We start from the raw sequence: 21,439 nt of genomic DNA, 5'->3' as shown, positions 1-21,439 counted from the left end.
TGTGCTGCTCGCTTTCTTCGTCTCTGGAGAAATGATCTTGCCTCTCCCGACAACATGGACGATCTCCTTCCATCGTACGAGAGTGTGATGCGACGCGACCCATGGATACTCGTCGCACCATACTTGCCTTCCCAAGACTTGTGCTCCGCAGCCTTAGTCTGTCGGTCATGGCATGCCATCTTCACACCCAACCTTTGGGGAAGCCCAGCATCGCATTTTGGGGTTCAGAATGATACTGTATACGGTATTGTGGTCCAAGGTACAAGGCGCCGACATTGGCTGACCCACCATAGTGGCACTAACGCGGTTCAAACGTACCCTGCCCTACGTCCGGCCCTTTGTGAGAGAGCTCACCCATACCCTGCGCTTCCCACCAGCGCATGCTGAGATTTATGACGGCCCCCATGCAGAGTGGCTGAGGGACTGTCTTGAATATCTGCCTCGCTTACAGTGTCTGATCGTCAATGGTCTTCCGTTTTTCGACCACGCATGTCTTCTTAGTCTGCGGTATCCGAGCCTTCGATTGAGGTCGATACGGGCCAACTCATTTCCTGTTTTCGGACTGCGACTGCTTGATGCTTCGGGATGTACAAATGCCACGTCGACCGGCCTTGCAGAGGCCTTGCCGCATTTTCCAGATCTTGTTTCCCTCGACTTATCAAAGACCCCAGCTACACGAGACAAGGCGGTGCTGTCTGCTCTCAGACACATTCGCAACCTGCGCGTTCTGAACCTCCGAGGCCTAGGCTTGAAGGACGAAGACTTTTGGACAGTTGCGCATTCAATCAGAAGTAGAGTCAGAAGCCTTGACATTAGTGATAATTACTTGACAGATACCAGCACTCGGCTTTTGCTTGAGCTCTGCCTGAAAGAGACGGTCATTGCCCCACATGCCTACCGGGGACCGTTGGCACCTGTTGAGCAAGAACAAACAGACAATGAATTGGATTTGTTTGAGTCTGAGAATCTCGTAGGCCATCTTCGCAAAAAGCTCACTGAGGGATTTATCGGCACTCTGACCATAGAGAAAACGAGAGATGTCGGAATCTCATATCTTTACCTATCCAAGAATGCCATCACCATTGAAGGAATCTCGGGCCTGTTGCGGTCAGGACGCCTGCAAGTCCTCGACGCAGGTACATTGGCTGCTACCATCCGTAATCCCTACCCTACAGACCCGGGGGCAGGAGAAGATGACATGGAGCTACCCAGCGTTGCAAAGTTGATCCCAATCATATCCAAATTCGCGTCGCATAGGTTGAGGTACATTCGACTCAACTATCAGGTTGTGACAGGAGATGCATACCTCGAGCTGGCTACACCGCCGCGTGTGGAACTGTGTGGAGATCCCGGCATTTACAACTCCGCTGCTCATGAACTTGAGGCTGTCGAGCCACGGACGGCTGAACTTCACTCCGAGTCGGCAGTCGTTCATGAAATGTTAGGAGACTTGGCACTCCCGGTTGAACTCCACGGTTCATATCCATCAGTTAGGCCTCCCAATCATGCTTCGTCGAGTACACATGCAGGTGGTTACGAGGACCTGGCTCCTCAACCATCGCTAATCAAACGACGCACTGCGAATACTCCGGAACCATTATTGGTGGACCCGCTAACCCCAGTCAATTCTCTCCATAAAGAGACCGGAGCTTCTCTAGGACCCACATGCAACGTAACAACGCCATCGGCATTACCTTCGGAGATGAGGTTACAGGGAACGTCTTCTCTCTATCTTGACGACCGAAGAGCTCGCTTAGAACACCGCCAGTCGCAAGAACGGTGTTTGCATCCTGGCATGGTTCCAAATCTGCACACTCTGGTCTTGACAGACGTTCCCATCACAACTGAGAAGCATGTCGTAGACCGCATAATCCAGTTCATTAAAGATGCAGCTGAGGAGACGTTGATTGCAAAACACCAAGCAAGACACACCTACATGCTCCCTCCAGGCCGCAGACGTGCTGTCGCCGAAGAGGAATATGCGCGCGGTCTGTTTGCCCTTCGACGCATCGTGTTGGAAATGGCGGCGCCGCAGTCGGCGCCCAAAAAGATATCCACTAGCTGGCGCGCATATCCCACCAGGTCCACTACCGAAGACGCAGACTCGGAAGCATTCTGGGAACAAGCATCGCATGACTTTTCCTTCTTTGGCGACCAGGAGTGTGGCCAGTTTCCAGACATAGATCGCACACTGCCCCTGGCAGCCATGAGCGGACTGGAGCTTGCTGGTACTACCAATCCCATGCAGCCAGTTCCTGAGTCTACAATCGCTGAAGCTGGTGCTAAAAGACTGCTTGATGTTGTTGAAGAAGTGGCCAAGTTCCGCAGAGAAAGGAAGGCTGCTTACAGTAATCTGGTGCTGATGGGTCAGGCTGATCCAGATCTTGAAGGCTATTGGCCGGGAGACATTACGGTTATGAGAAAACCGGTTAACCCGGAGGCTGGAGAGCTGGACTGCTATGGCAATCATTACGAATCAGGATGGTTTTATAGGTAGCTGGTCTGGATGGGTAGCAAGTCACTGCGTATTCAATGTGCCTCACAGAATCCAACATCTCCTGTTCACCTGCTCAAACGCGTACCCTGTACACTCGCAGAAGCTAGAAAAACCAAATGCCGGTGACATTGACCGCGCTACAATCTTCACACTGTTTCTCTTCATGAAGTACACGCGATTGGGAGATGCCGTGCTTGTCCAAGCAAATGCCGAGTAGAGAACTTACATTACCGATGTTCTGAGGTGCTGGAGAATTCGAGAATGCTTAGTCACATTACATACAGTGTACCAAAGATACAGGTCGCATAACTAGTCAGCACGCTCGGGAAGTTCCGTGACGGGTACAATGGACCGACCGCGCTTATTCATGGTCGCTAACTTGAGATACATCGGAAGACCAATGGTAATTCAGTGCATGAAGGTTCTCTTTGCTTATAGCTCAGCATATTGCCGCATGCATTGGACTCAGATCTATTCATAAGCCAGTTTGGGAGCAACTATGCAGAACGATCTGTGACGTGTGTGCACCAGCGAGAAAAGGAGCCGTTTACATGACGCGAGCCAGTTCATGCTCAAAGTTCGCTTGTGAGAGATACTGAGTCCCTGCCAGTCCGTCTAGCCACTACTTGGAGATGAAAAAGAAAAAGATAGACTCATTATTCAGGTATTCTGTTCGAATGCATCGTATGTCTCCAAAGAGGAGAGTGATGCATGATTTGAGAGTTGGTCATGTCGGAGACATTGGAGTCCGAAGGATGTATTCGCAGTCCTCCGGCTTGCACATTCTTCGGGAAAAACGAAAACATGGATGATTGAGTGGAAAAGATAGGTATTTGCGTTATCACAATTCAACATGTACTATTGTGAGAAAACAGGAGTCTGCACAGTCAGCACCGATACCCGTACACGACCTTGTAATCACGACTCTCCACACCCCTTCTTTTATTTCAGTCGAAATACTAATAGATTTTTTCTTTTCTTTCTGATGGAGCGCCATCTGCATCTTAGCACGAGCGCTGCGTTCGAAAGTCCACAAAGACTGCGTACGCGCGCACGGGACGCCGGAAGTTCTAGTGCATCGCACACAATATAACGCAGTACCAGTGAGAAGCATGCAACGATACGCGTCCAGAGCGAGGCTAGTAGGAAGTTGTTGGGGAAACGGTGAAGTTGTGTGCCGGGGTGTAATACGAGTATTGCAATTATCTGTGCGTATAATCGTGAATGTATTGTGCGTTCTTTTCTGTTGTTGCTTTTCTTTCTAAATAATGTTTGAATGGTGGAGAGCTGATGATGGGTGGGTCCGCAGGTGCAGAGTGCTGGTGTTATTTCTGCCGGGAGTGCCTAGCCCATGGGCCGGCAGGCTTGACTGAGAAGTGGTTTGAGCATGCAACGGTTTTTCTGTATTATTATCTTAGAGCACATGCTCGATTGGGATTGAGCGCGCAGTGAATATTCTTTTGCAGAGAGTGAATATGCGATTCAGGAGCTGGCTGGGGGGGTTTGCACCATTTTTGTTTTAGCAGCTGGGTAATGTGCTGCGTAAGGTTGGTGATTATAACTTTTCTTTCGATCAGTATTTAATTTTCGTTTGTCCTGGATCTATTAGTACTTCTCTGGAGCTCTTCTGTTGCTACTTGTCTTCCCAATCAATACAACGCGCTGTTGGATTATCATCCTATGATTTTAACCATCAACGTCTCACTTCTTTCAGTTTCCCACTTCTTTCACCTTTGGCAAAATACATACGTTGCCAAGGCGGTACGGTGATGTCGAGGAATGCGACAAATAATACGCTAGAGGGGTCCATGTCCAAAAGCGGAAATGCGACCAATTACGGTATAGTAATCAATAGTTTCATGAAGTTTGCGTGTTTAGAAAGTCTAGAATTCTACAGGCTTCGCAATCCAAAACGGTGGGTCTAGCATCAGGAGACAGTTCATGCCACACGATGTGCGATTCGTCTAGGACACTTCTTTTATGAATTAAAATGCCTACCGAGTGCTGCAGGTGTCTGTGGAAAGTCCATATGTCAAGTGCTTACATTATTACAGTCGAACGTATCAGATAAATCCAGAGACCCTGAGCGCAGGGTCAGATTGACGGGGCTCGAGCGGAGGTGTGCTGATGACTCGCTGAGCTCAGTATCGAATAACGGCTTAGAGTGACGTATGGAGACGGGCTGACTTTTGGACTGAATAGGCCCGAAAAGCGAATATCCAGCGATCTGGAAGCGATAGGACAATGCGTCTGTTAGAGGAAAATGTAGCATCGTGTAGTGTTGAACTAGTTCCAGGATGGTTCTGGAGAAGTCGTGAACGACGAACACGTGGCAGAGGAGGCTGTCGGTATTTTGCCCCTGATCCCGGAAAAAAAGAATAAAACCCGCGAGAATATAGTTCTGCATGCACTGCATAACCAGATACGACGACCATTACTGCTGTGCGCCATACATGGTGCTGTGCTGATCGAGGCTGATCAAGATGTAGACGATCTCGCGCATGCAGCCCACTTGTCGTCTTGGCGCGCTAGCCGGATTGGCTCTCCCCGGCTTCAACCTCACCCAGCAGCAGCACGCGCAGCCAAATGTCTTGCGCGCAGAGCCGGCGAAGACGCTGCATCTTCAGGTTCCCCTGGTAAAATACCCAAGTCATGCTCGTGGAGGGCGTGGGCGCGGCGACTGTGACCACGCTAACCGCATCTGTTCCAGCGCGTCATCTCGCGATCGGAACCTCAGTCGCACCTGGGGCCTCTAGACACGACACTCAACACCCTCTCCATGGCGCCAATCGAGACCCCGCGACCACGCGTGAGAAGTGCACGACCGCCCCGGCGACACATCTCTGACACGGCGCCTGTCAACAAACGGCGCAAATACATACCGGGCGGCGCAGGGGGTGGTGGGCAGTACGTTGATTACGAAGGGCCCGAAACACCAGGATATAGCTATACGGGCGCTCGCAGCCGCACCGGACGCCTCAACGCCGACAGACAGCACGGTTCCATGTCGGCGCCCTCGCCGTCATACTCACGACCCCGACGCGAACGGCCGGCCGGCGGACCACGCTCCAGCTCTGCTGCTGCAGTTGCCGCCGCCGTGGCTCAAAACGATGGATTCAAGCCGCGCGAAGAACGGTCCTGGGACGAGTTCCATCCTGATCTCGACATAGATGCCGAATTGCCCGTCTTTAGCGCAGACCAGATTGATGGCATCAGTCCGACGGAAAGTGCCTCAGCCACGCCACAGGACGCTTCGGCCAGCGGACAATATGCGATTGATAATGGTTTCTCTGCTCTCCTTGACGGCCTGCGATCCCAGCCGCCCGAGCCTGCCGAGCATGAAGAAAGCGCGCTTCTGACACCAAAACCACGACGGCCTGGACGACCCCCGCGCGACAGACACTCCTCCATGCTTTCCGGTCTCGGCCCGCCCCCTCGGCCGCGCATCAATCCCCTTCCGACGATGAATCCCCGCGAGAAATTGAATCTGCCCAAACCATCAGTGCGCCAAGTGGACCCGTTCAAGGAGCACGAGGAAAGCGAAGGAGTCAAGGTCAATTATGTGGACAAGACCATGGCGAACATTGGCTATCAGGAGAGCGAGGTCTTTGTAAGGAGCTCGGAGAATAGCCTGATTCGCCTCCCCGAAGGCTCCATTGAAGAAGACCTTGACCTGACATTGCAGACAGAGGCCGAGGGGACTGCGGGCGCAGTTGCTCTGGGTCGCGTGGAATTCGACATGGATGAGCAAGACGAACGGTGGCTGGAGGCGCTCAATGTGCAGCGAAAAGAAGAGGGCGTTGAAGGCATCAAACCCGCGATATTTGAAGTCACAATCACTCAGATCGAGAAAGAGTGGCATGCATTGGAGAAGCGTAAGTCGCATAGGACCAGTCTATGTCGAACGAGCCAGCTGACGTGCAAAAGGCATACCCAAACCAAATCCCAAGCCACCTCAGACGCATCGGCCGCGATCTAGTAGTGCAGCGGCTGTCAACGGAGAACCCGCTGGGCAAGGTGAGGAACAAGACACAAAGTGCGCTATTTGCGATGATGGCGACTGCGAGAACACCAATGCCATAGTTTTTTGCGATGGATGCGACCTGGCTGTACACCAGGAATGCTATGGAGTGCCTTTCATTCCAGAAGGCCAGTGGCTATGTAGACGGTGCCAGTTAGTGGGGCGCGGTACGCCCGTTAGTGAGCTTCCGGTATGTCTTATCAACATCCACTTTACCCAGTGCATACTGACTTCCATAGGGCTGCATCTTTTGTCCAAACATCGATGGTGCATTCAAGCAGACAACATCCATGAAATGGGCACACTTGCTATGCGCCATGTGGATCCCAGAAGTATCACTTGGCAATGCAACCTTCCAAGAGCCAGTGCAGGACGTGGAGAAGGTACCCAAGACTCGCTGGAAATTGGTAAGTACATGCTATCTCAGTCTGCCTGCGAGCCAAACTAACCAAATACAGTCGTGTTACATCTGCAAACAGAAAATGGGCGCTTGTATCCAGTGCGGACACAAGTCGTGTTTTGAGGCTTTCCATGTGACATGTGCGCGCCGGGCCAGGCTGTGCTTACGTATGAAGGCGTCACAGTCGACAAATCCACAGGATCCGACCGTGCTCAAAGCCTATTGCGACCGTCACACTCCCTCCGACTGGAAGCGCGAGTATGATGTGGAGAGCGCGATTGCAGATGCAAAAGCCTTTTACCGGCATACCATGCGCCATGTCCGATGGCCAGACAGTCAAGCATACGCCCTTTCCATCGGATCGTCACATGCAATGCCTTCTATCGAAGGACCAGACGACGATACCCCAGGCTCCAACAAGCGCAAACGCGCATCGGGGACAAAATCCTGGAGACTTCCTTCTGGCGCTCCCGTTGTACCACAGGCCGTCTACCACAATGTCGAAAACACGCTCATTAGATTCAACGTTCGTAAGCGCAAGGAGTTTGTACAGGACGCCTGCAAATACTGGACATTGAAGCGAGAGGCACGGCGTGGTGCTGCGCTCCTCAAGCGCCTACAGCTGCAAATGGAGGCTTTCTCGTCCATGGAGATCACCCGCCGTAATTTTGCAGGCATGGGTGCCGCTGGCAGACCTCGGCTGCAGCGACGTATTGAGTTTGCAGAGCGCCTTGAAGACGACATGGAACAGATCCGGGTGCTGTGTGAAATGGTCAAACAGCGAGAGGCTGAAAAGCTCAAGGATGTCCTCATTTTGCAGCAAATTGTCGACTGCATCTACTTCCCGATTCCGCAACTGCTGCAGCCCATTCTCGCTCGAGCACAAGCGTAAGCCGACTACCCTGACCCTTGAATACCTTTGGCTAACTTCCTTCAGACTTGACAGCCGAGGCTACTTTAGCGATGGGTTTAATCAGCTCCAGACCAAGCTCGACGAGAAGTTTTACACGTCCGTACAGACATTTAACGAAGACATGGCGGCTGCTCTGAGCGCTGAGCTTGGGTTTGCCGCCGTCACCAACATCAACGAGGCCGAACAACAGCTCAACCAGGTCTCCCATAGCAGCTTGACGTCTGAGCAGAAGGAGATGAAGAAGATTGTCAAGCGCATCACCAAAGTCTTGCAGCCCCATTTTGAGGACGCAATCCGAAAAGAATCCGAGCTGGCTGGCAGGCCATACGAGAAACTGCCTGATTTGGAGACGCTCCTTAATCAAAAGCTCCAGCGCAGGTCCAGTGTGCTCTCACATGATGAAAATATTCGGCAAACCACGGAAACGGACCAGCCAAATGTGGGACAAGTCCACAAGGGTGTTCTGGATGGAGAAGAAGCCGCCGCCATTGGCCAGAAGTCTGAAGAAATACAAATGGCGCCCACTCCCGACGAAAATGGCGCGGATGCAGACCGTACACACGATGAAGCGGCTGATGAGGCGGCTATTGCGCTGCAGCTTGGTCAAGACGCATTGCACGTTTCTCAGACGCAGGCTCAAGGCGACGGACTTGCCGAAAACCATGGCCATGTCGATGGTCGTCCCGAGCCTTTGACGCCTCCGAGATCGGAGAAGAACCTACTTAATCCGCTGGGCAACGGCGGTGTGCCGTGGTACTTTGAGACGTTTGATGTGCACGGGACCACCGTATACGAAGAGCGGTATACTGGTCGTGAGGTGCTTCGAGACATGAGCGAGGAGTTGAGTGAGCTGGACGATGACGAGCTGGACGGCCTAGCCAATTCGGATCCTGTCCGATCGTTGGACACGGCAGAATCGAACGTGGCAGCCATCAAGAAGGCGGTGGCGCGCAAAAGGCAGAAGCGGTCCAGGGGGTGGTGATTGAGGATGTGGTCAGTATTTTGTTTCTTTGTTTGCTTTGTTTTCCTCTTCTTGCGCATGGACAAGTCGTGTCGCATCTTGTATTATCTTGGGCATTTGTAACATAGCTACCTGACGGCGTAGAAGGGACACTACGGGCGTGTGGTGCATGGCGTACACTTTACGATCTGGGACCGGCCAACGCGTGTCGATGGTTTCTTTCCAGCAGGACATGGTGGCATGGAGTAATTGGATTGGTTAGCTGCCGGGTTGCAGTTGCACCGAGTCTCGTCGGCAGGGGTAACGAAACATGGGGAGCAGTAGGCTGGAACACGAGCAAGAACAAGTATAGTAGTTTATTCTCATGGCGACCGCTTGGAGCAGCTTGTTGCGGCAGCCAGCGTGAGGACGGATGGGGAATGGCGGCCAGAACGGGGGCGGTGGGCGCTGTCCCCCCCTAGCAGCTGCAGCTGCCTCGGCCAAAGGCGTCTCTGCTCGAGCTGCTGCTGCCGTGGGCCTTTGTCGCTGCAGACGGGCGGGTTGCAACCAAGATACAAATAGCAGCTGGTTCTCGGCGGGCGGCCTCCACTCTCCTTCACCCTATTTTCCACTTTTACTCCACTTGGGTGCAGCATCTGTAGCGCTAGCGCGCCGCTTACTAAGTGAGAAGCGGCTACCGTCGATCAGCCCTGCCAAAAAATCGCCCAAACTCCAGCTTCAGCAAACACCTTTCCCCAACCAACCAACTATCAACACTCGTGACCCACCACGACATCATCAGCATGGAGTACGAAAACGAACAGCGCGCCTACGACGGTTTGTCTCTGCCTGCTTGTGCCCTGTGTGCGGCGTACTGACTGGATGCTAGACGAGCCTCGTTTTGTCGTCCACATTCCCTTTGTGTGCGTGTAAAAGCCGTATTAAACTGAACCCCAGTGAAGTAGTCTTAGGATTACAGAAGTGAAGTGCTGGAAAAGGCGCAAAACCGAGGATGCCATACGAACCCTAACTTAGTACCGTTTGGGTTCTGCCTGTGTCAGCTGCGGAGCTAGCGATATGAACGATCGTAGTCACCCTCGTACGAGCGTCCTCCGCCCCCGTATCCCTCACGCGGAGGAGGCGCGTCGTAGCCGCCAGCAGCTGGTGGAGGAGGCCTGTCGTAGTAGTCACCACCACCGCCGCGGCGATCGTACCTGCGCTCAGACGCATAGCGATCCACGCCCCGGGGGCCATAGTCGTCACGACGGCCACCTCCGTAGCCGCGGTCCTCGTACCGTGAGCCGCGAGAGCCATAGTCATCACGTCGCCCGTATCCGCCACCACGGCGGTCGTACGAGTCCCGGTCTCCGTAGCGAGGGCCGCCGCGGCCACGCCCGCCAAACTCTGCTCATGCCATTAGCCCATCACACACGCAACCCAAACAAACACCATCCACACTTACCGCGCTTCGGGGGGCCGTAGTACTTGCCCGGCGTCGGCGTACGCGGACGCGCACGGCGAGCCTTCTCGATGCTCAGTGTGCGGCCTTGGTGAACTTCGCCCTGTAGACCCTCCTTGGCCGCGTCAGCCTGCTCCGACGTGACCATCTTGACAAAGCCAAAGCCGCGAGACTCCTTGGTGTGCGGGTCGCGCATGATGTTGCACTGCTCCACGTCGCCGTACTTCTCAAAGAGACGCGTGACTTCGTCCTCGGTGAGAGTGGGGTGGATGCCTGTGACGAAGAGGTTCGAGCCAGAGTTGCGGCTCTCGTCGTCGTCGTTCCTGCGCTCTGGCGGCGGGCCACTGCATCCACGTCAGTCAATCATTCCATCGGCCAGCAATGCCACAGGCACCATCAACATACCGGCTGTCGCGACCGCCCGGCGAGGCGCTGCGAGGACGCGCGCCCTCGTCGCGCCGGTCACCACGCGGAGACCTGCTGCGATCGCGTTCATAGCCGAGTTCATCGATATGGTTCGCAGCTCTGCCGTGGAGTGCGCGCTTGCAGCTCGACATGATTTTAGCCTTCGTCAGCTCGGTAATTTCCTTGGAGAAACGGTTCAGCACATCGGTGAATGCTTTCGGGGCATCGTCTATAGCCCGTGGGAGCATCAGTCATCTTGATCGACACCAAATTGTACTTCTATCTACTGCCTCTCGATGCAACCTGGACGTCCAGTAACCAGTCCCCACACCACCTTCCGCATGAGCAGCACTGTCTAAATACTGTCACTATCATGCATCGTCCACCATGCCCGCGCCCTCCCCGACCCCCCCAGTAGCTTAAGTGGGGTTGAGACTATCGACGTCGGACGCTTTTTACAGCCTTGCGCATTGTATCTTCGCACCAACATGTCTGGATGAGAGTAGATGCAGCCACTTGCCACGGCCCCATTTGCGTGGTGTAGCTGACGCCCGTCGAAAAGCAAAGCAGCCCCAACCCAACCAAACCACCACGCCAAGACTATGCGCCTGGCGGGCCCGTGATTGTAGGCTGCCGCTGAGTCGTGTTTGCTGGATGCAAACGGCCATGTCGTGGTGGTGATGGTGGTGGCGGTGGTGGTGGTGCATGTGCGGGCGGTGGCAGTCAGGTACAGCCGAAGGTGCGTGCTCCTCCCCCCGAATTTTGTTTGTCTCACATTTCCCTTTTTCGTCGCATGTGTGAGAGAGAGAGAGTGAGTGTGCGTGCCTTGTTGGTCGCTGCACTTGGGAGAGAAGCGTGTGCAAGACGTGTTGTTGGCACGACATCACACGTCTGTTTGATGGCAGCAGCCCCCAAGTGCAAGCGCAGTAGATTGGTTGCCTGCCATGGCGACTAGCATGTAGGTGTGTGTGTATGTGTCTCTGTGTGTATGACTGATGATGGCCGAGTCGAGGAAAAGTATGCGCTTTTGCTGGCGATACACGGTTACATTGCCGCTGTATTACTGGTCTTGTTGGCTTGGGAAGGTCGGCTCGCCCGCTGATGAGCCAAGCAGCCAGCTGGTAGTGGTAGTGGTAGTGGTAGTGGTAGATGCTGGAGACATGCCATGGTGGCGAGCGTCGTGTTTGGTGCTGCTCAGCATCATGTACACAGCCCCATGCTGTCTTCGTATGGTTTGCATAACACGACAGCATTGTCAGAAGTGTCGGTTTGCGTTTATGGTGTCGGGCTTACTGTGCTCACGGTGGAGGCGCCGCGCGGCGCGAAATCAAGAGCAGTGCCGGGGGGGGGGCTCCGTTATGACCAGGCGAGGAGAGTAAAGGGCAGAGGCAAGGGAGGGAACGACAGCTCGGGGACAGGTTGACACGGAGAAGAAATAGGAACACGAGCGATGCACAGAGATGTGACAGATACGGGCACCGGCAGCGCCCGCGGTCCGCTAACGGCGAGACGGCCAGGCGTCGTCACCATGGACGTTGGCTGAAGGTTGGTCGCGCCTCAGGTCGCCCTCGAAACGGCCCCAAGTGATGGGGGGGCAAAAGAGGCCTGGGGGGCCCCTTGGATGACAGGCCTAGCGCCTCCCTCGCCCTCTCCATGACATGCACCATGATCTGTTATGCTGCGAGTCAGCCGTGCCAGGCGGAACCCCCGTCGATCTCTGGGATAATACATATGTATGTGTATGTGCCTCGACGCCTTAGCCAGGTACAAGCGTTGCACTGCCGTCTATATGGGGAAACAAAACGCCACTGGTGAGTGCAGAGGGAACCTTGATGGGGCGGCCTGCCGCCTGGTCTGACATGTGGCTTCAATAAGACTTGATTCTCTACCAGGTTTCTTCATCATCGCACACCCGCCCTCCTGCGACTTTCGCTCTGCTGTCCACAATGACTCGACGAAACGCCATTCCATTCCTGGCGCTGGTCGTCGCCCTATTCATAGTCACCTCCTTCTACTCGGGCCTGCGCACCAGCGACACATGGAGGGACTTGCCCCAGCATGTTGGCTTGGGAGAACACGTCGACAGCGCTGCCAACGCCGACCCTTCCAAAGACACGCCCAGCGATCCCGACTACGCCAACTGGAACCCGAAACTCGTCTTCACGCCCGGCTCGCCCATGCCTCCGGGGCACAACTACACGTCGACGCTGGTGATTGCGCGGACAAAGGATGAAAACATTGACTGGATACGGGAAAAGATGCCCGACCAAGAGCTGGCTGTCTACGTCGCCGACGACCCGAGCGCGCCCTTGCACCCGCCCAAGAACAAGGGCCACGAGGTCATGATATACCTGTCGTACATCATTGACCACTACGACAATCTTCCCGACGTCTCAATCTTCATGCACGCGCATCAGCTGGCATGGCACAACGACCTACTTCTCGGGAGCGACGCGCATCAACTCGTAAACCGCCTAAGCCTGCCGCACGTTTGGAGGAAAGGCTACGTCAACATGCGCTGCAGTTGGGACCCCGGCTGCCCGGATTGGCAGCACCCCGGCGAAACAGTCAAGAACGAGTACAAGCAAGAAGAGGTTCTTCTTGCAAAGTCGTGGAGCGAACTATTCCCCCTTGACGAAATCCCCGAAGTCCTGGCCCAGCCATGCTGCGCCCAGTTTGCCATCTCACGAGAACGCATACAAGCGAAGCCCTATGCACAATACGTCTGGTACCGCGACTGGATGTTCAACACACAGATCCCCGATTCGCTTAGTGGCCGTGTTTGGGAGTACGTGTGGCAGTATGTCTTCACGGGACAAAACGTGCTTTGTCCAAAGGAACATATGTGTTATTGCGAACAGTATGGGTTCTGCTTCGGCGGCGAAGAAGAATACGATAACTTCATCGCTCTCCAGAACGAGCTGGCCGAGAATCAATCAAATTACCAGGACTGGGAAAACCAGAGAGTAGAGGCCGAGCAGGCAGCAAAAGAGGGCCTCAAATCAGTCGAACCGCCCGAACCCGGCAAAGACGCCCATTACATTAAAGAGATTGAACGCTTGGAGCCTATTATCGAGCGTCTAATACACGATGCCCAAGTTCGAGGCCTGGATCCCAAGAACCGGGCGCTGGAAGCGGGAAGAGAATGGAAAGAGGGTGATGGGTTTTGATACACATTTTTAAGGCATATTGGCGTTGGGAAGCTATCTAAGAGTTGGTTTCTGTATACATATTATCTCACTGGCTCCAGCACGACGGGTAAGGTCGCCCCGCCGGCACGCTTGAAGAGTGCCAGCCTTTTTTTTCTTTTGGATATCAGCACCGCACTACGAATTTTTATTGATCTATAAGCGACAAAGGACCCCGAGGAAGCGATTGATTCGATTACACCAGCACAGCAATTCATTTTAGACTTCGAAAGAGCATTCGATACTTTTCACAGAGACTTTCTTGGGCCCATTATCAGTGAGATGTGGTTTTTCCACTCATCCTCTTGCCTGAAGTAGCACGTGTTCTATTCACAAAGTTGATATGGGCAAAAGAACAGCGCTTATGCCATGTTGTAAACATTACTATTATTACATTTCCTGTAGTATATGAAAAATCCGGGTATCAAAGTATTAATCAGGATGACGGTCAAACCACCACTTCATCACCCTGCCTCACAAACCCCTCCGTTTCCCTCCTCCTCCTCCTCGGCACCAGGATACTGCGCAAGATACACAGGTTGCCATTCTCAGGACACACCTTCTCGCGATTCAGCTGCTTGTCGGCGGGACCCGTAGGACCGCCCGTGAACTTGGCCTGGCCAAACAGTTTGAACTGGCGTTTATCGCTATCCGGGTACTGCTCGTCGCCCCAGCGGCCCTTGAATCCCAGCCACGCCGTGGGCGCCTTGCCGTCGTACGCCTCGAACTGGGGATTCGCACTGCTAAAGCGCACGCGGTAGAACCACGCGCTCAGCAGCGGGTCCCAGCGCGTGCCACGATTGGTGTAATCTTCCAGAACGCCGCCGGGTAGATTCAGATTGGGGATGGTGTGGTCGTGCGTCCCTGGTATGGCGTAGTTTGCGTGCGAGCCCTTGGCCGAGTACGCCACGGGCCGCTGTCCGCTTGCGCTGTCTTTTTCCACTGCTGTGTACCGGAATGCTTGGCCGTTGGCGTGCTGCGAGAACCAGACTGCGGTGGGTGAGCCGTTGGAGAAGCGCACCATGGTGTGTTCCCAGTCGCCGACGTGGTTGCCTGCGAGGGTGGGATTGTTAGTTATGCAGTGAGTGGTGGTGTATGCGGAGAAGAGGTGTGCAAGTACCAAAGTTCAAATTCTTCCACCCGAGGACCTCGCCGCCGTAGTTGTAGGCGTAAAAGTACATGTAGAAAGCATCTACATTGCCGTTGCCCTTGTCGTTGACGATAACAGCTGCGGTGGTGGCGCCCTCAGTCTTGCCGTTGGCATTGGGCTTTGTGCCTTTGATCCACTCGGGGTTCTTGGTCACGTCGTCGTTGGACGTGAGCCACACGTTGCTGGCCATTTGATCCAGGTTCAACGTTGTCAGGGGCTTGGAGGGCCCCGGGACTTCTTGGTAGTTTACGCGCGGCGTCGTGGGGTTGAGGAAGGACTGGAGATCGGTGGGGTGGTACGCGTCGTCCGAGTGTAGATATACGATTGGGGCTTGGGAGAATTATCAGAAGAGTTCTTTTCTTGGTGGCCTTTGGGAGCAAGTATGGAATGGTTTACTGACCATATTTCAGCACGTAGTCGGGTACACTGCTCGGTGCTTGTCTTTCTTCCAGTGACAGCGGCGCCCCGTTCACCACGGACGACACTGCGATAGTAGCAGCGGCAACCAGCGACTTGAAACCCATGGTTTTCTGGCTTTCCTATACAGTAATAACAGAGAGAAAAGAACGACGAGAAAGTAGGCTTGGTATTCAGCATCCCTACTGACAACGCATTTATATGAACATCTGCAGACACACTCACACACCTCCTATACTCACACACCCACCACACCCACCATCTCTCGTCCAGCTGAGCCGCGTCTGCACTCGACGCTCAAGACACCATGCATACCCGTCTGGCCGCCATTCCTTCTCCCCACAATTCCTCGCCAGCAACACCTCCACTCACGAACACCCAGCGCATCACCGCGCGCTGATTCGCCGTGCGCGAGTAGCCGTGTGATTTCCACATGCACACCCACACACGCACCACCACCACCCCCTTACCAAGCACACGGGAGAACGGCAGAACCTACACGTGAACGACACAACAGCTGCAGCTCCAATGCAGAAGAAAAACAGGTGCCTCAGGCCATGCCCACGACGGCTGTGGCGTGCCCGTGGTTGGCTGGCTGGCCATGTTCGCTGCCCCCCCTGGATACTTCGCAGCCGCATGTGGCAATGCGCCGTTGCAGGGATGGATGCGCACCCGCGTGCTGATAGGACCTGCTGATGGCTGCAAAACAAAATGAGACATTATTTACACGGTATCGACTGACTCTTCGTTTCGCTCCGTCTTGCAGCAACGCGAGAAAACAAAAAATCTGACTACTTACAAGAACTCGGTGGAACCGCATTCCCCCGTTTTTTTTTGCACGCGGTCGTGGGTATCTTGGTGTTAAGGAGTGGTTGGTCCTGTGTGGTGGTGGTGGTGGTGGTGGTGGTGGTGGTGATAGTAAGTACGTACGTATGTACTTAGTGGTGCTGTCTTAGCGTCTACTTAATGCATGTAAGTATGTCTTGAGCGTTCAAGCCGAACCATTTTTTTATTTATTTTTCAACTGCGCGCTCCGCGGTGTAACCTTCCTATATGGAAATGGATCAAGTACCATTTCGCACTTGTCATGCTTCGACGATACAGCGCGTGTTTGCTACGTGCATGCTATGTGGTTGTATGGCGGAGCGGAGCAGGGAGAGTTATTGCATGTGCGCTCATCACATTGCACACTTGCATCCCCCCTGGCAAACGATGCACTGCATGCGAATATCGGGTTTGGCACGTGGGGGGAGTTTCTAGGAGATATTGGAGAGGTGGGTCAGGTGTGTGTGTGTGTGTGTGTGAGGTTGAGTTTTTCGCGCAGATTGTTGGTGATGGGGAATCGCTGGTTTGATGGGGTTGAGCATCACGTGGAGTACGTGTTTATTTTCGGGGGAGGATTTGTTGCTGATGCGGAGAGAAGGGTGTGTTTGCTATAGGGTTGCTGTTTTGGGGGATTACCGGATTGGTTTGTAGGGATCTGTTTGCGGGGGGGTCACGTGGGTTGGTATAGGACGCAAAAGGTTAAATGCAGTGAGTGCGTGCGGGTCAGAGTATGCCTTCGGGGTGCGCATTATAAGTAACTGAGATGCCTCGCTCTGCCACTGTCTACTATACCGACTACTATCTACTAATGACTGCCACTACTGCCTGGCGCTTCTCCCTGCCTACCACTACCGCGTATAATCTGCAGCTAAAGCTGCAATCACCGCCTAGTGCCACCACTGCCTACCACTGCCAAATACTATTATTTACTCCTTACTACTACTGCCTACCAGTACTGATTACTATTTCTGCTTGCCTACCACCACCACATACCAATGCCTGCTGACACTGTCTACCACTGCCTACAACTGCTTGGTGTCAGTTTACTAACCAACAGCTGTCTATATACACTAGACGTGCTGTTTAAGCTGTGCTGTTCTTTGTACGTCTTCACAATATAACAGATTCCTATCATACTCCATATCTGACTGAGCAAGCACCAGCAGCTGCAGGTCAGGCGTTTGCAGTTATCCAGATGGAGATCAACTTGACTGCGGTTCAAGGCAAGGTTGGTGACCTAAAAGACATTGGGTTCAGTCCGCGCCTGTTTTGGGCTTATCCGAAAGATTTCAGTCAAGAAGAACTGTGCAGCGCCTAAAGGTTATACTTGATGGTCTGAAATGGCGTTTTCAGATGCAAGAGCGTTTCATACTGGTGTGGGAAGAGATGGTCAAACATGGGTTATTGTCGATGGAATGCATCATGAGGAGGATGGATCTACGCACCGCCACGGGCTCACCTACAACCTGCGCTCTCACCAACGCAGTCAACCTGTTCGAATACACACTGGACTTGGAAAACAACTCGAGGGGTAGACGCGAGCAGTGTCCAAAAGGGTCTTAGCGAGGTACTTTCGAGGAGTCCGCTTGCTATACTGATCGCACGCTGTGACACGGAGAATCTTGGGCGAATCTTTGGTTGGCTGGAGACATCAAAGTACCTGGGGAACGTCTTAAATAGAGAAGATCTGGTTGATATCCTTAGCAGTATTAAAGAGCAGGAATTGGATCAGTTTGTGTACGCCAACTGTCTAAAGGGCCCATTCGATAACTCGACCAACGTTCGAGTTGGCTCTATTCTTCCTCACGGACAGAACATAAGAGAATGGGCAAAGTCGACGGCTAAGCGATACGAGGACGTAAAAAATGCTTACGAGAGTATGTGTGGCGCTGGATCCTGGGAGACGAATCCACATCTTACTGCTATGCTGCAAGAGTTTAGTCGTTCAGTACCTCCTGAGTTTGAGAATGTACTGGAGACCAAGAAACAAGAGGATGCAGAACATCAGCATCAATTGTGGGATTAGAATGGAGAGCGGAATGCAAAAAGAAGGAGGTTTATTTGACTGGCTTCAGGGTTTGAGCCAATGGCGGTGTATGAATATGATATGAGAAATGCACAACAGGCATGCTTCAAGCGGAGATCAGATTGTGGTGACGGCCACAATAGTTTAGTACGTCACTGCTACGTGAATATCATTAGCGGTGTAGTGATTTACCTGGCAGACCGCACATGTTATTGTATTCACCATATATGCGCCAGCAGTGACGTCAACTCAGTAGTGCTAGCAGGCGCTGAGCAGGCAAACGCTGCGACTAGACAACATATATTCAAGCTGCAGGTTGCCCACCTTCTACATCCAACTCCCCCCCGCTCTCCCTTTCTCACACATACTCTCTCTCTTCTCAGATTGTTCAGCTTCACCAAATAGCTAATTGTGCAACAACTCTACAAGTCTCTTCTATCCTACCTTCTCCATGTTATCATCACCTCGAATGCAGCACCATCACAACAATCTAAACATGGCATCTTCCTCAGTACCAACCAACCCGACGGAGTTCTTCCTCATCTGTGCCAGTACCGCTCCTCTGCGGAGCTCGATTTTCCACCTGCCTCTCCGCTTCAGTGCCTCTTGCGACACTGATTCGCAGGGTCAACTTACCTCTTTCGATGCCATAATTGCAAGCCTTGTTACCCACACAGCAGCCAAGGACGTTACGGACTACCTAACTTGCGCCGCTCACGCAGTCCCCAACAGTTACCAAGTCCCGGGTAGCGCGCTAGCGAGAGTGATGATGACAGTTTGCCGACTTCTTCGCCATTTTCCGCGAGCCTCGATCCGATTTCGGGTTCCCTAGAACCGCATGGAGCCTCTTCTTATATCTGGAGGAGCAAGGAAGCAATGAAAAACACGAGAATAAAGATATGGGTTGGTTATGAGAACCACAGAGCCCTGCCTCTGTAACCACCCTGCGTTACGCTTCAAGAAGGGCGATCATGTGCCGTGGACCGACTGCAAAGCGAATGCGATACCCGACATGGATAAGAAGATCCTACAACACATCAATAAACGCTCACTTAAAGCTGGAGGTCAGTTCAATCTGATCCTTGTTGGCTCTGGGAACCCCCCACACGGTGATGACAAGCATATCTGGTATGTGATTGTGTGAACCGGCTGGAGAACAACAAACTGATTGACTTTTAGATTTCAAACACATTAAAGAGCTGATGGTGCGAGTGCTCTACAGGTATTTTCTTTACAAGATGGCTGTAATGATATCTTCGTCACATGGACTCAAGGCAATGTACCATTATCTGTAAAACTGCCTCCTATTTACACATGTATGATACAATCAGCAGCTAGAATACAAATGTCCTTGCATATTTGCGATCCATCTCCGCATACTCTTCTTTCAACATCTTACTCCTAAGCTTGTTCAGCCTGAGTATGACGCCCTCCTCTTCACCCTCCAGATTCTCCACTTCATCATCCAGCCCTTTCGTGCCCTTCACGTTCCACAGCAACCTTGACAACCCTCCGCTCTTCGCCTGGTCACGCTTTTCTCTGGCTTCAGCAGCAAGATAGGTCATGATTTTTCCCCAAGACTCGAGGCCAACCTCCTCGCACTGTTCGCACTTCTTGCGGAGGTCCTTGTTAGCGCGTATGACATCCAAGGACTGGGCAACCTTGGAGGTAGAAACGGCATCGCGGACCCACGAGAGGCCCTGCTGGCGCTGGTCTGAGGACGAGCCAGCGGTCGCGAAGAGAATCTCGCCAATGTAGTTCTTGAGAGCAGCTTCCTCACAACGGTCACTCTCTTTGCGCAAAAGTGGTTCATCACCTGAAGGAGGAACAGGTGGGTAGTCGGGCTCGCGAAGGAGGCTCAGCAAAGTGCCCGTCAAGCTTGAATCTTTTTGTGGTGCGATTGTGGGAATACGAGCCTCGTCTGCGCTCATGCGAGCGCGGAGCAGAGAGACAAAAATTGGTAGTGCGGCTGCGACTCTCCTTTGCTCAGCTAGGAAGGTAGCGAGATTCGTAGCGGCGTAAACAATATTTGGAGTGATTGCCTCCTTTGGGGCCTTGGAAGAGAGAACTGCAGTCTCTCGGTTGATGACGGCAGAGGGTTCAGGGGTGGGAAGACCTGCAATGGCAATGTCTAGTGCCCATCTGTACATCTCCTCGGCAGAGTCTGGTAGCTTCCTGAAGCTGAGCCAGTCGGCATAGCCCAGGGCTGCAGACAATCTTTGGTATGTACTAAAACCCTTGGATGTGATGATCTTGAGGTAAAACGACTCAGGTGCCTCGGCAGCAGGCACACGGTGCTCTTCGTCAGGTACCTCTGGCATACCAGGAAGTACAGCTTTCGGTCGCGGATTCGTGGCCGATTGAACGAACTCTGGCGCCCATACGTTCCTCCTCCACTTGTCCGTAACCCATCCATCTAACCGCTCTGCTGCGCTGGCCATGCCCATGAGCACTTCATAGTAGCCCTGCCGCCACTCCTCGCTCTTCGCAGTTATATCGAAGCCCGCCTTGCCTAGTCCTGGTACCAGTATTCCTCCCTCCTCTTGCTCCGCCAGACCAGCTCCATCCTTGTTTGGATTTTCTAGCCGGTTCAGCGCATATTCGAGCTCAGAGTAGACCCGCGCCCAGTTCGGGAAACCCTCATCCTCATTGTTCTCTGGAACCTGCCACCACTTTCCTCTCCTAAATCTGAACCGTGTAATCAGACTCCATTCGTGCGGCGACGGAAACGCTCGCTCTTGTTGTTCGCTCAGTATTCCCAAACTCGCGATACTGAAACATGACGTGAGCAGGAAAATTAGTATGCTGTACCGCACACTCAATTTGGCCGTCTCCTTTATGAATTTCTTGTGGTTTGCGCTGATGGAAAACAAACGTTGGAGTTGGCCATTAGAGATATGTTGGCCGGAGGGGTAGAGGAACGGAAGTTGGGGCCGCGCAGAGCCTTGGTGGGCAACGAGGAATTGGCGGGGATGCTTGTACGAGAACTGGCGCGGGCAGGGAGGACGGTCAGACGTGCGGTTTCTCGGAGGCTTCAATGAGCCCTGTAGAAGCTTTATTCGATGCGCCGGCCGCATTGTGGCTTGCGGTTTGTGCTGCCATCTTTGGAGATGGGCTTTGCGGGCCAGTTCACGCGCCAAGACGGCGCCTGCGTTCACCGCTCGGCAGAAAAAGTTCAAGGGCCCGGAATTTCGTTTC

The 21,439-nt window shown here is 53.3% G+C and overlaps 7 protein-coding genes across 7 annotated transcripts; 4 read left to right on the top strand and 3 right to left on the bottom strand.

Annotated features, from left to right (window-relative positions):
- Nucleotides 1-54: 54 nt before the first annotated feature.
- On the top strand, nt 55-2,603 carry SETTUDRAFT_123063 (uncharacterized protein; the record flags this gene model as incomplete). Its single annotated transcript, XM_008032677.1, has 3 exons — nt 55-244; nt 294-1,621; nt 1,703-2,603. The coding sequence occupies 3 exons, from the start codon at nt 55-57 to the stop codon at nt 2,495-2,497; spliced, it is 2,313 nt and encodes a 770-aa protein (XP_008030868.1). The 3' UTR covers nt 2,498-2,603.
- Nucleotides 2,604-5,276: 2,673 nt separating this feature from the next.
- On the top strand, nt 5,277-9,215 carry SETTUDRAFT_142833 (uncharacterized protein; the record flags this gene model as incomplete). The annotated part of the gene is made up of 5 exons (XM_008032676.1): nt 5,277-6,372; nt 6,425-6,708; nt 6,758-6,925; nt 6,977-7,806; nt 7,856-9,215. The coding sequence occupies 5 exons, from the start codon at nt 5,277-5,279 to the stop codon at nt 8,811-8,813; spliced, it is 3,336 nt and encodes a 1,111-aa protein (XP_008030867.1). The 3' UTR covers nt 8,814-9,215.
- A 980-nt stretch (nt 9,216-10,195) lies between these two features.
- Nucleotides 10,196-10,531, bottom strand: SETTUDRAFT_99605 (uncharacterized protein; the record flags this gene model as incomplete). Its single annotated transcript, XM_008032675.1, has 1 exon — nt 10,196-10,531. A coding segment is annotated over one exon (336 nt), but the record flags the coding sequence as incomplete, so codon positions are not given.
- A 1,980-nt stretch (nt 10,532-12,511) lies between these two features.
- On the top strand, nt 12,512-14,068 carry SETTUDRAFT_165874 (uncharacterized protein). Its single transcript, XM_008032674.1, has one exon. It carries the CDS (start codon nt 12,582-12,584, stop codon nt 13,803-13,805), a length of 1,224 nt encoding a protein of 407 aa, XP_008030865.1. The 5' UTR covers nt 12,512-12,581; the 3' UTR covers nt 13,806-14,068.
- Nucleotides 14,069-14,131: 63 nt separating this feature from the next.
- SETTUDRAFT_44312 (uncharacterized protein) lies at nt 14,132-15,497 on the bottom strand (the record flags this gene model as incomplete). Its single annotated transcript, XM_008032526.1, has 3 exons — nt 14,132-14,876; nt 14,944-15,303; nt 15,374-15,497. The coding sequence occupies 3 exons, from the start codon at nt 15,495-15,497 to the stop codon at nt 14,272-14,274; spliced, it is 1,089 nt and encodes a 362-aa protein (XP_008030717.1). The 3' UTR covers nt 14,132-14,271.
- A 1,713-nt stretch (nt 15,498-17,210) lies between these two features.
- SETTUDRAFT_35220 (uncharacterized protein) lies at nt 17,211-18,241 on the top strand (the record flags this gene model as incomplete). Its single annotated transcript, XM_008032468.1, has 5 exons — nt 17,211-17,252; nt 17,290-17,317; nt 17,340-17,507; nt 17,569-17,700; nt 17,745-18,241. 5 exons carry the CDS (start codon nt 17,211-17,213, stop codon nt 18,239-18,241), a joined length of 867 nt encoding a protein of 288 aa, XP_008030659.1.
- Nucleotides 18,242-19,540: 1,299 nt separating this feature from the next.
- SETTUDRAFT_142823 (uncharacterized protein) lies at nt 19,541-21,318 on the bottom strand (the record flags this gene model as incomplete). The annotated part of the gene is made up of 1 exon (XM_008032673.1): nt 19,541-21,318. One exon carries the CDS (start codon nt 21,316-21,318, stop codon nt 19,576-19,578), a length of 1,743 nt encoding a protein of 580 aa, XP_008030864.1. The 3' UTR covers nt 19,541-19,575.
- Between the last annotated feature and the right edge of the window lie 121 nt (nt 21,319-21,439).

This window comes from Exserohilum turcica, assembly GCF_000359705.1.
Source record: "Exserohilum turcica Et28A unplaced genomic scaffold SETTUscaffold_8, whole genome shotgun sequence".
Taxonomy (NCBI): Eukaryota; Fungi; Ascomycota; class Dothideomycetes; order Pleosporales; family Pleosporaceae; genus Exserohilum; species Exserohilum turcicum.
The sequence above is the reverse complement of the archived record's forward strand: the minus strand, read 5'-3'. Positions and strand labels throughout refer to the sequence as shown.